Source organism: Mustelus asterias, chromosome 9 (assembly GCF_964213995.1).
Source record: "Mustelus asterias chromosome 9, sMusAst1.hap1.1, whole genome shotgun sequence".
Lineage (NCBI taxonomy): Eukaryota > Metazoa > Chordata > Chondrichthyes > Carcharhiniformes > Triakidae > Mustelus > Mustelus asterias.
The window spans coordinates 44,285,320-44,300,764 of NC_135809.1; the positions used below are offsets into that span (position 1 = coordinate 44,285,320).

General features: G+C 39.6%; 1 protein-coding gene across 2 annotated transcripts in view; it reads right to left on the reverse strand.

The window, feature by feature from the left end:
- Positions 1 to 431: 431 nt before the first annotated feature.
- The window catches only part of LOC144498656 (dynamin-1-like protein), a 44,624-nt gene continuing 29,610 nt past the window's right edge, over positions 432 to 15,445 (reverse strand). Inside the window, exons 14-19 of one of the 2 annotated variants that reach the window (XM_078220101.1) lie at positions 10,913 to 10,969; positions 10,305 to 10,373; positions 7,599 to 7,781; positions 5,325 to 5,434; positions 4,346 to 4,505; positions 432 to 2,236 (exon numbers count right to left, since the gene is read on the reverse strand). In XM_078220101.1, the coding sequence (XP_078076227.1) occupies positions 2,180 to 2,236; positions 4,346 to 4,505; positions 5,325 to 5,434; positions 7,599 to 7,781; positions 10,305 to 10,373; positions 10,913 to 10,969 (636 nt within the window). In that variant the 3' untranslated portion in view covers positions 432 to 2,179. The remainder of the gene's footprint in view (positions 2,237 to 4,345; positions 4,506 to 5,324; positions 5,435 to 7,598; positions 7,782 to 10,304; positions 10,374 to 10,912; positions 10,970 to 15,445) is intronic. The other variant, XM_078220102.1, reaches the window with a different exon arrangement.

Below are 15,445 nucleotides of genomic sequence, written 5' to 3' on the forward strand. Positions count from 1 at the left end.
TCATATTATGATCGCTATTCGATAAATGTTCACAGACTGCTTGGCAGTTAATTAAACCTGGCTCATTACCGAATCTAATATGGCTCGGCCCTTTGTTGATTCCAGACAGATTGTTGCAGGAAACTAGCCTTAACACACTCAATGAGCTATTAGGTTTCTGACACGACTAAGACTGCATAACCCAACCGTATTGCATTCTGCTTTTACAACATGTGAGTCTAACCTCTGCAGTTATACATTCTATCAACTCACAGCTGCTACCAGGAAGCCTACTCTTAACTTTAAAGTATTTTCAATTTCATAATTCTACCCATGAATTCTCCACTGCCTGCTTACCTCTCATTATATCCTTTGTTATAATTGTATTCTTAATGATTAAGCCCACTCCTTTATATCTACAATCCTTATAACTTGTTATATTTAGTTTTCATTTTGCAGCCATATCTCAGTAATGACTAGCATGTCATATCTGTCAAATCGAATTTGTGCCTGGAATTGTTTGTTCCTTTTACTCTGTGCATTTATATAAAGAACACTTATTTGGGCCACATACATGAAGCTGTCCTTCTGCTCGAATGCTTCATTCACACATTTCTTCTTTATCTCTGATTTATTTTTCAGATCTCCCTTTTCCTGTAGTGTCTATTATACTTCACCAATCCATTTGGCTTGTTTGAGAGTGATTACCTACATTAGAGACCAGATCAGCCAACAGATGTTCTCAAAAAAATAAATGGGACTGCAAGTGCTCAATTCCAGCACACAGTACATGTGAGTTTGCTAACCAGATAGCTATTAGGAACTGAAAACTCTCCCAACTTTGCTGGAACTTGGAGTCATTGGTTGATTTTATTACTCTTGATATTTGTTTTAAATTTGTATTTCCCAATTTTTTTGAAAGATGAAGCAAGAATGGAAGAAATTTTACCAAAATATTTTTTCCAAAAATAGTAAGTGAAATTACAAAACATCAAATAGCAAACTAACATTTGTGTTACACACATGTACTCTACGAAGTGATTTCATAGATGGGTTACTTGATGATCTAATGCAATAAGATCTTTATGACCAACAAGTGCATTGCATCATTTAAAAATGGCAGCTCAAGTCTGGTAAAACAACTACAAAACAAACCGATACATCAGCAGTTATTTCTGGTTTGATTTAGGGAGTAGGGTACAGTTGATTCTTGTACTTCTGTAATATGCTCATTGATCCCTAGAACAGCACGTTCTTTTTACATGTATTTATACTCATTAAAATCTTACATCATGTCTGCATTCTTCTACTGCTAATTTAAAAAAAACATTCTCCAAGACATAACTGCTAGAGCAATTCTCTGCTTCAATAACCTCACCCAGCCCAGCAGAGATGCAATAAAATTGAGACAAACTCTAATTTACCTGTTGTCACTTACTCCCTGATCCTCCCAAAATCAGCCAGTCAGGCAACTGGCTCCCTACATCTCCTGTTTAGTCAGGCAATTCGCCTGCTGTTCACAGCCTCAGCTCACAGTTCACATTCATTCCTGATCATCCATTTCTGCTATAATTTGGCCTGCTCCATGAACAACATGACAGAAAGGTATTAGCATTTACTAAATTGGCAGGTTTGTAACTTATGTAGACCAGGAAGAAATCTTTAAATGTTGACATTTGGTCATGTGCTCTTGACAATATGGACACCTACAAATAAGATTTTAAGTATTATTCATGCATCTATTGGGGACCATTTTGTAGGTTAAGTGATGACTTCAAATGATGATTAAGCAAAAATGACCAATGCAAATTTCTTTAAGCACTTATGGACTGTACAAACTTAATTGCCTACCTAGTGAGCAGACATTGCAGAGAGATCAAAAAGCTGGAATGGAGGCACGATCAGTGGATTTTGAGATTCCAAAGATTTCTATTTTCCAATTTAAGCTTACATTGTGTTTTCTACCACCACAGGACTATGAAGCAAATATTACACAATTTCAGTAGGAAATACTACATTAAGGGCTTGAGCTTTATGGCATTGGGTTTCTGTAGTTTCCTTTACAGCACCACAGCTGAAAGTTCATAAATACATTTTTTTTTTACACAGTAAGCAAATAAACAGTGCACTTTTCAATTCAGCAGCATTCAAGTAATAGATGTATCCATCAAGGGAACACTAGGATATGTGGCCAACAGGTTCACCACAGATGTGTTTCCCGTATTTCTGCAATAACCTGGCTGGCTCGTTGCAAGGCCTGTTTGGGAAGAGGAAACATTTAGGGTCAGTTTCTGCACATACTTGGGTTGACAATTTTTGTTTTAACTGTTCTACATGTCTTCTTTTTGTTAGACACAAGAGTTTACCAATAAAATATAATTATAAGAACTACTATGTTACCTATACTGCCTGGAGAGAAAATTGTCAGCAGGAGTGGACCAGGTATGCACACAAATTTTAAAAACTGTGACATCACAGGAAGGCCTCAGGTTGACTGGTAAATATTGCACCTTTGTATCCCTTTCCGCAGAGTTAAGGGTTTAATCTAAATTACCTGCCAGTTGTAAAAGTGTCTATCTCGGATCAACAGCTTGAAGATTACGAAATGGATTGAAGACTATAATTTGAAACCTGAGCAGCCCAACTGTACCTGATGAACACAGGTGGTTGATTAGTAAATAAAGCAGTAAGAATAGTACTTTGATCACTTCTGATAACTTGCATTCATCTAATAAATGGAGGAACAGTGGGGCAGCTCAGATCTATTCAGGGCACATCTTGTTCCATGTCGCAACTCCAGGATGCTTCTCGCGTCTTGGACCGCCACATCAGCAGCTTAAATAGCTCGTGCCCCTGGTCTCTTTGAGCTTCAGCAGCAGCTGGCATCACTGCAGGTAATCCATGGGCATGAGCGTTTCCTGGAGAGCACATTTTAGATGTGGTCACCCTGTAGCTTAAGAATATCTAAACAGAAGGAATAGAGGACCAGGCATGTGTTCTTTTTTTAATTGCTCACGGATCTGGGCATCGCTAGCTCGGCCTGCATTTACTGACCATCCCTAATTGTCCTCAAGAAGTTGATGGTGAGCTGCCTTTTTGAACCACTGCAGTCCCATATGCTGTAGGAACAGCCACAAGTTTATTTATTGATCACAAGTAAGGCTTACATTAACACTGCAATGAAGTTACTGTGAAATTCCCAGTGCTGCTAGGGAGGGAGTTTCAGGATTTTGATCCAGTAGCGATGAAGGAAGAGTGCTATAGTTCTAAATCAGGATGGTGTGCAACTTGGAGGGGAATTAGTAGATGGTGGCGTTTCCATGAATCTGCTGCCCTTGTCCTTCTAGATGGTAGAGGTTGTGGGTTTGCAAAACATCTTATAGATGGCACTTACTGCTGTCACTGTGTGTTAGAGGTGCAGGGAGTTAATGTTGAGGGTGGTGCATGGGCTACCAATCAAGCAGGTTGCTTTTCCTGGGTGGTATCAAGCTTTTTGAGTGTTGTTGGAGCTGCACTCATCCAGACAAATTGAGAATATTCTGTCAACACTCCTGACTTGTGCCTCGTGGACATGCTTTGGGGAGTCAGGTGGTGAAGTTACTCTCTTGCTGACCTCCCAGCTTCTGACCTGCCCTTGTAGTTACAGTATTTATATGGTTGCTCCAGTACCATTTCTGGTCAATGGTAACCCCCCCAGGATGTTGATATTGGGGGATTCAGTGCCATTGAACGCCATGGGAGATGGTTAGATTATCTCTTGTTGGAGATGGTCATTGCCTGGCGCCTGAATGGCACAAATGTTACTTGCCACTTATCAGCCCAAGCTTGGATGCTGTCCAGGTCTTGCTGCACTTGGACATGGACTGCTTCAGTATCTGAGAAGTCGCAAACAATGCTGAACATTATGCAATCAGAGAACATCCCCACTTCTGACCTCCAATAATCACAATCATCTTCCTTTGTGCCAGGTATGAACTCAAACAGTGGAGAGCCCCCTCCCCCCAGACAATTCCCATTGACTAGTTTTGCTAGGGCTCTTTAATGCCACCTTGATGTCAAGGGCAGTCATTCTCACCTCACTTCTTAGGTTCAGCTCCTCCGTCCATATTTGGACCAAGGTTGTAATGAAGTTAAGACCTGAGCGGCCCTGCCGGAACCCAAACTAAGTGTCAGCCATGCCTGCATGGAAAGGTACCATAGTCTTCATGGCCAAAAAAAAACAACTTCCACAGAAGCTTACAGACTGCCTGTTCTTGCTAAGGACAATACACAGTTCACAGAGGAGGAGAACCATTCTATGAACTTTGGTTATGAAAGATTCAATTTTGTGTAATTTAAAAACTGTTATAAATATCACAAACAGTACCTTTAGCATGTCTGCAGCCTCCTTTCTGCGCTGGGCCATGTCCTCGGATTCAGTAAGAAGGTCTTCCAGCAACATTGACTTGTAGAGTTGACCAACCAATTCACTTTGGAGATTGTCCTTCACATAATTGACTAGGAAATTCATCACAGCCTTTGGCACACTGAGAATAACAGAAGAACTTAGCCAAGATACTTCCATTAATAGTGTTATTCTTGTTGACAAATTACATGGAAATGTATACACAACTAAACAGGCACTTCAACTTGTATTAACTCAGTTGGGAAATGCTTATCTAGAAAATTGAGACTATATATTTGGACATCACAAATCAATAGTGTTTAAAATTTTAAAAACAAAGCAACTTCCAAAATGTTTATTTCCATACAACTATTTGAGTTTTGATTGAGAAGTCACCTTACTGGAAATTAAAATAGTATTGTACAAGGAATGACAAGCTAAAAGCTAATTTCTCTTTAAACTGCTGCTCATGGGACGGTATGGTAGCACAGTGGTTAGCACAGGTCCTTATTGAGTCACCTCTTTATATTTTGATTAGAAGGGCATTATTATTTGTCTCAGCATCCCTGGATTCCTATTCCTGATCATTATCCAGAAAAACCCTGCTAAAGGTTTATAGTATTGAATGCTATATCATGATGCCCTGGCCAAAATATCAGCTGGCAAAACATGTCTAGCCTTATGAAAGGCTAGACATGTTTTGCCAGCTGATATTTTATGAAAAATGGCCACCTAATAGAGGGACCAGAGGGTAATTATCAATTGTAGAACTATATCCAAAGCAAGGAATCAAAATCTTCAGCAGTGAATATTTATATTAAGTCAGCTATTGCTGCAAATATAAAATACTGCAAGAAATTTACAGAAAACGTCAATTGAAAACATTTCACTACATTAATGAGAGGTTGCAGAGAATTTGTGCTGTAAATCATGAAATGTAGAGCACTTATTAGAAACATACCTGTCTTGAATATTCTTTCTCACAATCAGAAAATAGGACTTGATGAGTCGTTCGATGACTTCACAATCTCGCTGTTCCCGCGCGGAAAGTTTACGTGAGACAGGAACACGCTGTGAAGATGATATCCATCTTAATTACTGTGCTTTAAAAAGCATGATGCACATTAAAGAAAATGAAACTATTTGCTTCCATTGTTTGGTGTTATGTCACTGCAGGATTCTGGAACAAAATTGTTTTTTAAATTTACAAAATGCTGGCACGAGGAAACAAAAAAGTCAGAAGTGAAATATTTTTGTTTTGTTTCCCAGTAAAATGCCAGAATAATATTGTCACTTTTGATCTTTCCTGTGAATGTCCCCTATTGATTTCCACAGATAACCTTTTAAAGCCTCTCATCAATGTTGTTTCGGAAGAAGAAATATACTTCTGCCAAAATCAGTCTTCAGAATTCATCTTCTCCTTTCAATACATAATGGTCGGAATTCTCCAGTCTCGCATAACCTGCTACCAGCGCTACCGCTGTCGGCAAGAATGGAGAATTTTGCACTCAGCCAAATCTCTGATCACTGCAGAGGGACCGGAGAATCTCAGCCACAGGTAGTGTCGGAGAACTCCAGCCAATATGATGGACATACCAATTAATGATTTGGATGAGAATATAGGAGGCACGGTTAGTAAGTTTGCAGATGACACTAAGATCAGTGGCATAGTGAACAGTGAAGAAAGTTATCTCCAATTGCAACGGGATCTTGATCAATTGGGCCAGTGGGCTGACGAATGGCAGATGGAGTTTAATTTAGACAAATGTGAGGTGATGCATTTTGGTAGATTGAACCAGGGCAAGACTTACTCAGTTAATGGTAGGACGTTGGGGAGAGTTACAGAACAAAGAGATCTAGGGGTACATGTTCATAGCTCCTTGAAAGTGGAGTCACAGGTGGACAGAGCAGTGAAGAAGGCATTCGGCATGCTTGGTTTCATCGGTCAGAACATTGAATACAGGAGTTGGAACGTCTTGTTGACGTTGTATAAGACATTGGTAAGGCCACACTTGGAATACTGTGTGCAATTCTGGTCACCCTATTATAGAAAGGATATTATTAAACTAGAAAGAGTGCAGAAAAGATTTACTAGGATGCTACCGGGACTTGATGGATTGAGTTAGTTATAAGGAGAGGCTTGATAGACTGGTTCTTTTTTCTCTGGGGCGTAGGAGGCTGAGGGGTGATCTTATAGAGGTCTATAAAATAATGAAGGGCACAGATCAGCTAGAAAGTCAATATCTTTTCCCAAAGGTAGGGCAGTCTAAAACTAGAGGGCATAGGTTTGAGGTAAGAGGGGAGAGATACAAAAGTGTCCAGAGGGGCAATTTTTTCACACACACAGTGGTGAGTATCTGGAACAAGCTGCCAGAGGCAGTAGTAGAGGCGGGTACAATTTTGTCTTTTTAAAAGCATTTAGATAGTTACATGGGTATGATGGGTATAGAGGGATATGGGCCAAATGCGGGCAATTGGGACTAGCTTAAGGGTTTAAAAGAAAAGTGTGGCATGGACAAGTTGGGCCTGTTTCCATGCTGTAAACCTCTATGACGCAATGACTGAATAGCTGATTCAGAGATCTGGTCAAGAGGTTATGGATGAAGGCAGACAAGACTGAAAGAGTTTAACAGAAATGTTGGTGCTTTAGATATTAAAGTCCAAAGATGTGCGGGTTAGGTGGATTGGCCAAGCTAAATTGCCCCTTAGTATCAGAGAGACTAGCTAGGATAAATGCATAGGGTTATGGGGTGGGGCCTGGGTGGAATTGTGGTCAGTGCAGACTTGATGGGCTGAACGGCCTCCTTCTGCACAGTAGGATTCTATGATTCTAATAGGTGTGGTAAGCCTATCAGAAAGAGGTACTGTGGATAGTATTCCGGCATCTGAGCCAGAATCCCACTGCAGGATTTGATGGCCATACCAAGGCTAAACAGTTTGATACCTACCTGTAAATCTTGCCAGCATGCCTATGACAGGCGAAACGATCAGGAGTGACTCCTGGTCAGCCATGTCTGATGCAGATCCGCACCCTTCAAGCTACAGTCTCTAGCTTTAGGCTATCTACCCGTTCCAGGAAAAAACAAGTTACTGATGTAAGCACCTGCTTTGTCTGCCTTATGCATCTCTAGGTGCAAGAAGAATTCCAAGTCTAAGAATCCAGCAGAGTGCCAAATCTTCACATATCATAACTATCGTATAACAGTGAATGACTGGAATCAGGATTACAACCTACCACATCCAGGAAATTTACAGATGGTCCCCAATGAGGACTGCCAGGAGCAACAGGGGGCTTAGGTTTTTCTTCAGATGGTCCTTCATCAGGCCTTAATGCAGATGCTTTTAACATTCCTCTCCAATTTCCCGTTGTTGCTCCATCTGGATTCCCATTCTGTACCTGAACCTCTTTACCGGAAACCTGGGTAGCGCAGGAGATGTAACAGCAGCAATGATAAAGCTATTCAGCTATTCATAAAGCTACTCAATGTATTCAGGCTCTTTAACTTCAATCCTTTAAACAATTGTTGAGTACTTGTGAAAGTTTACCAGCAGTTTACACTGTACAATTGCAGATACACGTGCATGCAATGAGAGGTGGACCATCCAAACCAAACGTATCCAAGATGTCAGTGTTGTTTGCCATGCATCATAAACCTAGACTCTGTGCCAAATCAAAGTTCATGGTCCGCTTTTACATTGGTATGTACTATATTTTATAACAAACTCCATTTTAAAATGTATTTTCCAATGGATTTCATGATTATCACAGAAGTGTAATGCTGTGACTTTGCTCATCATTTCTGTAGATTATGAAATTAATTGCAAAAAGGAGCTATCACATAACAGTGTGCCACCAAACAGCAACACCACAACCTCCTCTTCCCAAACCCCCCTGTTTAGGCTTTCCTTTAATAGTTTGACTATTAAAGGAAAACCTATCAAATTTGACTGGTAACAGAAATGCTTTGTTTTAATGAATGCTGACAGTAAATTTGACAAGACATCACATTATTCTACATAATGAAAATTGATGGTTTTTATATATTTAAAGGAATGTTGTATCATTCTGCAGACAGCGTGTGTGAATAAATTACTTAATTATGCTGAGAAATGGTTAATGGAGGCTATTTGTCTGGAAGATTTGAGGGGAAAGGAGTAAAGGTGTTAAATGCATCCACTTGTAATGAGACTTTCCAGCAAGTGGTTTATAACCAAATAGGCTACATTTAGAAATTTACATTAGCTGATAAATTTCAAAGGGAAATAAAAGGCTTTAACAACTTGCAAAGTAAACAAGGGAAGATTTGTAAATTTTATTTGATCCCAAAAGTGGAAGCCATGGGAAAACAAGAAAGATCTTTATATTTTGGAAAAATTGAGTTCAAAGAAATGCTGAGGACAATGGAATCATAGATGAAAGGGCGGCATGATGGCACAGTGGTTAGCACTGCTGCCTCACAGCACCAGGGACCCGGGTTCGATTCCCAGCTTGGGTCATTGTGTGGAGTTTGCACATTGTTTGCGTGGGTTTCCTCTTGGTGCTCCTTGTTTCCTCCCACAGTCCAAAGAGATGCGGGTTAGGTGGATTGGCCACGCTAAATTGTCACTTAGTGTCAGGGGACTAAGTGAAGGTAATTGCATGGGGTTATAGGAATAGGGCCTGGTGGGATTGTGGTCGGTGCAGATTCGTTGGGCCCAATGGCCTCCTTCTGCACTGTAGGATTCTATGATTCTATGAAAGTGAAAAAGATATTTAAGAAGAGGTGTTGAGAGGATTTGTTGTTGGCTGTGTAAGGAAGACCTGGTGAAACAATTCTGGGCTGCAAGAAGATATGCAATTTGAATCAACCATCCAGCCAGACTAGAAGAGTCTTGGGCTTCAAAAAGTAGTTTTGTGTCTGAAAGGTTTCTTGGAATTACACAGCAGAGTGGAACGAAATTTGAAAGGTTGTGGGGTATACTTTATTAAAGTGACAGCCAGTTTTTGCCTTGGGTACTATTACTGAATTTTTATAGTCAAACATCTATAAGGGGGTGTAGCCTGAGAGGTGTTCACTTGTGGGTCTGACAAAATGGTGTGGGTGGGGGGGGATGCTTTATAAGACTAATTTTAACTATGTAACTGTAATCTTGTGTGCTTACATTTTATTTTCTTCTTGATAAAAAACCTTTTACTTTCAATTTTAAATCTCAGAAGCGTTATTGGACTTCTGTTGAGGTTAGTAAATTTCCTCCTTGTTTTCAGAATACAAAAAAACAGTATGGCACATAAGCCAAGTTTCCCTCTGGAATTTGGTTTGTTTGGCAATTAACATTTGCTGTGGTTATAACGATAAGAATTCCAGAGATATTAGCCAAGTAGTATATTAGGAAAAGCGAAGGTCTAGTGAATCTAAAACTTAATCATGGTTTTTAAATCATCCATAGACCTTTGTAATAGGTTTGCATAAACTAAGTTTGCCTGAGCTGCTGCTGCCTACATCAATCCATACATTAAAGTTTACTTTTATCATGCAAAAGCACGAGAGATATAGGTGAAGGTGGCCATTCATCCTGTTATCTATTCATCACAGATGTCAAATATTTCTTAAATGATTTGCCTTTGCTATCCTACCCATTATCAATGTTGATTATCTGCCTATGAATCAGAATTTCCTTACATCAGTATCCTAAGTGATTAAATTTATACTCCCTTCAACTTCCATATTTAATCTGGAATAATACTCAAGCTTTACTTTTTCCCATATTGTTTGCTACATTATACATTTGTACAACGTCACTGACTAGGGAGCTCTTTTCACAGAAGTGTTAACACATGAAAGTACATAAGTATTTGAAAGGAGGAAAGAACTTTCAGGGCATGACGGACAAATTGCAGGCGCTATTAGTTTATAATAAAACATGAAGCCATAATAAAGCATGTTGCTGAGAGATGACCAACCTTTCCCTCAAACTCAGCAGAAGCAAGAGCAGAGGTCTCCTGGGAAGGAGCACTGGGAGCTTTAGAAGGCTGCAGCAAGTAAAGAAAAGCGAGAAAAGGAAAATGATGAGAGTGAATAAGTAAAACAACATTTTAAAAAATAGGAACGGTATAGCTGTAAATAAACTTTTATATCTGTTTCATAAAAGATCATTGATAATCTTTCAAGATCATCCCCTTACTGTGGATAAACATCAAGCTAACTTACTTGAGAAATGCTCCAATATCAAACACACTAGTTATAGTTGGCAAATAATTTAATATTTTCAGCCAAACAAGGACCCTTTTAAAAAAAAATCATGACCTTTGCAATAAAAACCCACCAAAAGAAACAACTCCCTTCACTGCCTGCATAATTTTCTCCCAACATTCACGTCGGGTCTCTGTTGATGCTAACTTTATGTTGGTCCCAATTGACTGAATTGCCTTCTGTTTTTTGCTACCCATCAAAACTGAGGAATCTGCCATGCAGAGTAGAGAGTTTAAACCTTTGTTCTATTACCCCATGGTGCAAGACATTATGCAACAATACAATAGGCTATTGACTTCAAAGTTCCCTCAAATCTCACCTTATCTCGAGACAGAGCAGAATGTGGTTCCCTTGCTAAACGGTTACGCCTTTGTTCCTGAGAAAACAAAAATCATCACATTTTGTAAATAGAAATGTCAGAATTTTTTGAACTTAAGACTGAACTTTTTGATTTATGAATAAAATCCCTATATTTTTGCACCCCTAGGGAAATCCATCAACTACCAAAGATAGGGGAGTGAACTACGTGCTTTCGGGTCTCTTTCAGAGCAGTGGGGAGATTGCTTCCAGTCTATACATGAGTCACCTAGAAACAACTCCTCTCCCAATTTCTCCTTGTCCAGCGGGTAAGCATCTGGCCTCCTTCCAGTGTCTCTCCAGTCCTGAAATCAGGAACTCTGATGTGCTGAAATGATGTTCCAACACACTGCACCATTGCAGCTAGAAATATATTTGAATCTGGATCTGGTTATCAGCAGGCAGGCTTGCCTCTATCTTCATTATGAAAAGAATGAAACAGCATAAAGGGCTTTTACTACAGAAACCCAATCTTAGGACTTAGATGCTCCTGAAATGATTTTGCCCAGAATATTGCTGTCATACATTTTTGCTGTTAAAGATTCTTAGGTAAAATTTATTTTTTTTCACTTAATTTGCCTGTTTTGCTCGCACCATAACTAGAATTTAAAAAAAACTATTTACACATTTTTTTTAGTGCAAATATAATGTAACATCAGATGGAACTTGTGGCAAAAGGCTGTAAATTCACAGCATATCACACAATTTGTATCTGGTGAAGAGACAACAATCCAGTTCTTGAGTTAAGGTCATACTGAATTTTGGTACCATACATCATTATCTCTGAAAAGGTTAAATCAACAATTCACTCTATATTTTTTTCTGAGCTGTTAATAAATGTCTGATTGACAAATTCTGTGGGTAGTGTTTTAGTGTAAAAGGGCAAATACCATTTACGGTATATTATGGATTGGTGCCAGAGAAGGTCGTATTAGCTACAGAGTTGAATTGTTTTGTAAATGTAAATGTGCTTTATTTGTAGCCATGTTCCTAACATCAGTTGGTTGCTTTGTGATTAATTATCCTTATAGAATCAGTATTGAGTCCCTAATTTCATTTCTGTTAGAGTCACTCTACCTATTGCATGCAGGTATGATGAATGAAAGACAGAACCTACATTTATATAGCACCTTTCACAATGTCCCAAAGTGCTTCACAACCAATTAAGTACTTTTGAGTTGTAGTCACTGGTATAATTTGGGCGATGTTTTCAAATGGAAGAGCAGCTTGACAGCTGAATGACATATCCCTTAGGTAAATACATATGTTTGTATGTCATTCTGCATGGGTGACATGAACCAGGCTAGAGGACCTTTGTCATCTACGATTATCTTGTTAGCAGATCATCGTTCAAGTTTTGTTTATTTTGTTGCTCATGGAAGTTTACTGTGAGCAGGCTTCGTGGGGTGATATTTCAGATTTCCAGCATCCGCAGTATTTTGCTTTTAAATTAGATTATCAATCTACAAATCCTTCCAATATATCTATGGCAGGCGTTAAGATCTGACTGAGTCTCCTGATCAGCCAGAACCTGCAGATGGCAACAGCAAACTACATCAGTACCTACATAAGAACATAAGAAATAGGAGCAGGAGTAGGCCATCTAGCCCCTCGAGCCTGCCCCGCCATTCAGTAAGATCGTGGCTGATCTGATAGTGGTTTAGTTCCACTTACCCGCCCGCTCCCCATAACCCTTAATTCCCTTATTGATCAGAAATCTATCTACCTGTGACTTAAACATATTTAACGAGGTAGCCTCCACTGCTTCAATGGGCAGAGAATTCCAGAGATTCACTACCCTCAGAGAAGAAATTCCTCCTCAACTCTGTCCTAAACTGACTCCCCCTTATTTTGAGGCTGCGTCCTCTAGTTCTTGTTTCCTTTCTAAGTGGAAAGAATCTCTCTGCCTCTACCCTGTCGAGCCCCTTCATTATCTTATAAGTCTCTATAAGATATCCCCTCGGCCTTCTAAACTCCGACGAGTACAGGCCCAATCTACTCAATCTCTCCTCATAAGCTAATCCCCTCATCTCTGGTATCAACCTGGTGAACCTTCTCTGTACTCCTTCCAAGGCCAATACATCCTTCTGCAAATAAGGGGACCAAAATTGCACACAGTACTCTAGTTACGGCCTCACCAGTACCTTGTACAATTGCAGCAAGACCTCCCTGCTTTTATACTCCACCCCCTTCGCGATAAAGGCCAACATTCCATTTGCCTTCTTGATCACCTGCTGCACCTGCAAACTGAGTTTTTGCGATTCATGCACAAGGACCCCAAGGTCCCTCTGCACAGTAGCATGTTGTAATTTTTCACCATTTAAATAATAGTCCATTTTACTATTATTCCTTCCAAAGTGGATAACCTCACACTTGTCAACGTTATACTCCATCTGCCGGATCCTCGCCCACTCACTTAGCCTATCCAAATCTCTCTGTAGACTTTCCGCATCCTCTACGCAATTCGCTTTCCCACTCATCTTTGTATCATCCGCAAACTTTGTTACCCTACACTCGGTCCCCTCCTCCAGATCGTCTATGTATATGGTAAACAGTTGAGGCCCCAGCACCGATCCCTGCGGCACGCCACTAGTCACCAACTGCCAACCAGAAAAGCACCCATTTATTCCAACTCTGCTTCCTGTTAGATAGCCAATCCTCAATCCACGCTAACATTTTACCCCCAACTCCGTGTACCCTAATCTTCTGCAGCAACCTTTTGTGAGGCACCTTATCGAACGCCTTCTGGAAATCCAAGAACACCACATCCACCGGTTCCCCTCTCTCAACCGCACTCGTTACATCTTCATAAAAATCCAGTAAATTCGTCAAACCTGACTTTCCCTTCATGAATCCATGCTGTGTCTGCTTGATCAAACCATTTTTTCCAGGTGTCCTGCTATTTCTTCTTTAATGATGGATTCCAGCAATTTCCCAACTACAGGCGTTAAGCTAACCGGCCTGTAGTTACCCGCCTTTTGTCTACCTCCTTTTTTAAACAGTGGCGTCACATTAGCTGTTTTCCAATCAGCCGGCACTTCCCCAGAGACCAGCGAATTTTGATAAATTACAACCAACGCATCCGCTATTACCTCTGCCATTTCTTTCAGTACCCTGGGATGCATTCCATCCGGGCCTGGGGACTTGTCTACCTTTAGTCCCATTAGCCTACCAAGCACTACCTCTTTAGTAATAGTAATTGTTTTAAGGACCTCACCCCCTACAGTCCCACGACCATCAATTTTCGGTAAGCTATTTGTGTCTTCTACCGTGAAGGCCGACACAAAAAACTTGTTTAAGGCCTCGGCCATTTCCTCGTTTCCCATTATTAAATCCCCCTTCTCGTCTTTAAGGGTCCAACATTTACTTTAGCTACCTTTCCAAACATAACCACGGACCAGCAAACGTGTAAGTCCATGACTGCCAATACCCTCTGGAGAGAGAGAGGGGTACAACCATAGACCGTTTAGCACAGAAAGTAGCTCAACAATTCATTGCCAATAAGTCTATGCTAGCTCTTTGCTAGAGGAATCCAAAATTAATCTCACTGCCCTGCATTTTCTTTTGCTTCAAAAATTTATCCACTTTTCCACTCAAAGATGTAATGGCTTTTCCCTCAAACACTCCATTATAAAGCATTATATGCTCTAACAGCTCTAGGCATAAAGAAATGTTTGCTAACATTGCTCCTCATGTTGATAACACCTCCTCATTACAAAAATCCTGATCAGAGAAAAGTCTTTCCCTATTTACTTTATTATAACTCAACATTTTAAAAACCTGAACTAAATTATTCTTAACTTTACTCCAACATAAATAATCCTCATACTTCAAATCTCTTTGACAGGATCCTGCCTTACAGTTTAAAATGTTTTCAATTACAAAGTGTCATCTGTAATGCCTTTGGTACAAGCCCATTTTGTAATTTTCTGTAGAAGTCAAAATATATGCATAATATTAATGAGATCTCTAAACAATTTTGCAATATACGTATTAACATTTGATAGTCAGGTGAGTAGTCAGTACTGAGAAATGAATTATTTCCATTTTGGCACCGAGAGCCAACATTAAGTACTCCAAGGTCAATAACCAAAAGAAACGTAGCCCACCAGCGTGACTTGAAATCTAAAAATAATACCATTTAACATAAATAGGAAAGCCTACTTAGAAATATCTATGAGGGGAAAAAAATTCATGCCTGATGTTTATTTTTAATTGTAAAATGTGTAAATTTGGAGGTGTCTAAGACAATATTCCATTATGAGTTTTCAGAATTTAAGACATAACTTTGCTCATATCATTTAACTTACCCCCAAATATTAATCCCTTATTTTTTCAAATTTTCTGAGTCACCAGTATCAAAGCAGATTATATTTTTAAACAAATGCATGTATTGGTTTCTAATGAGCGACATTTGTATAGTATACTTAAACACTGCAAGCAATAAAGTAGTTAGCTGGCTAACACCTTTTCTATGCTAGACGGAATGTAATTA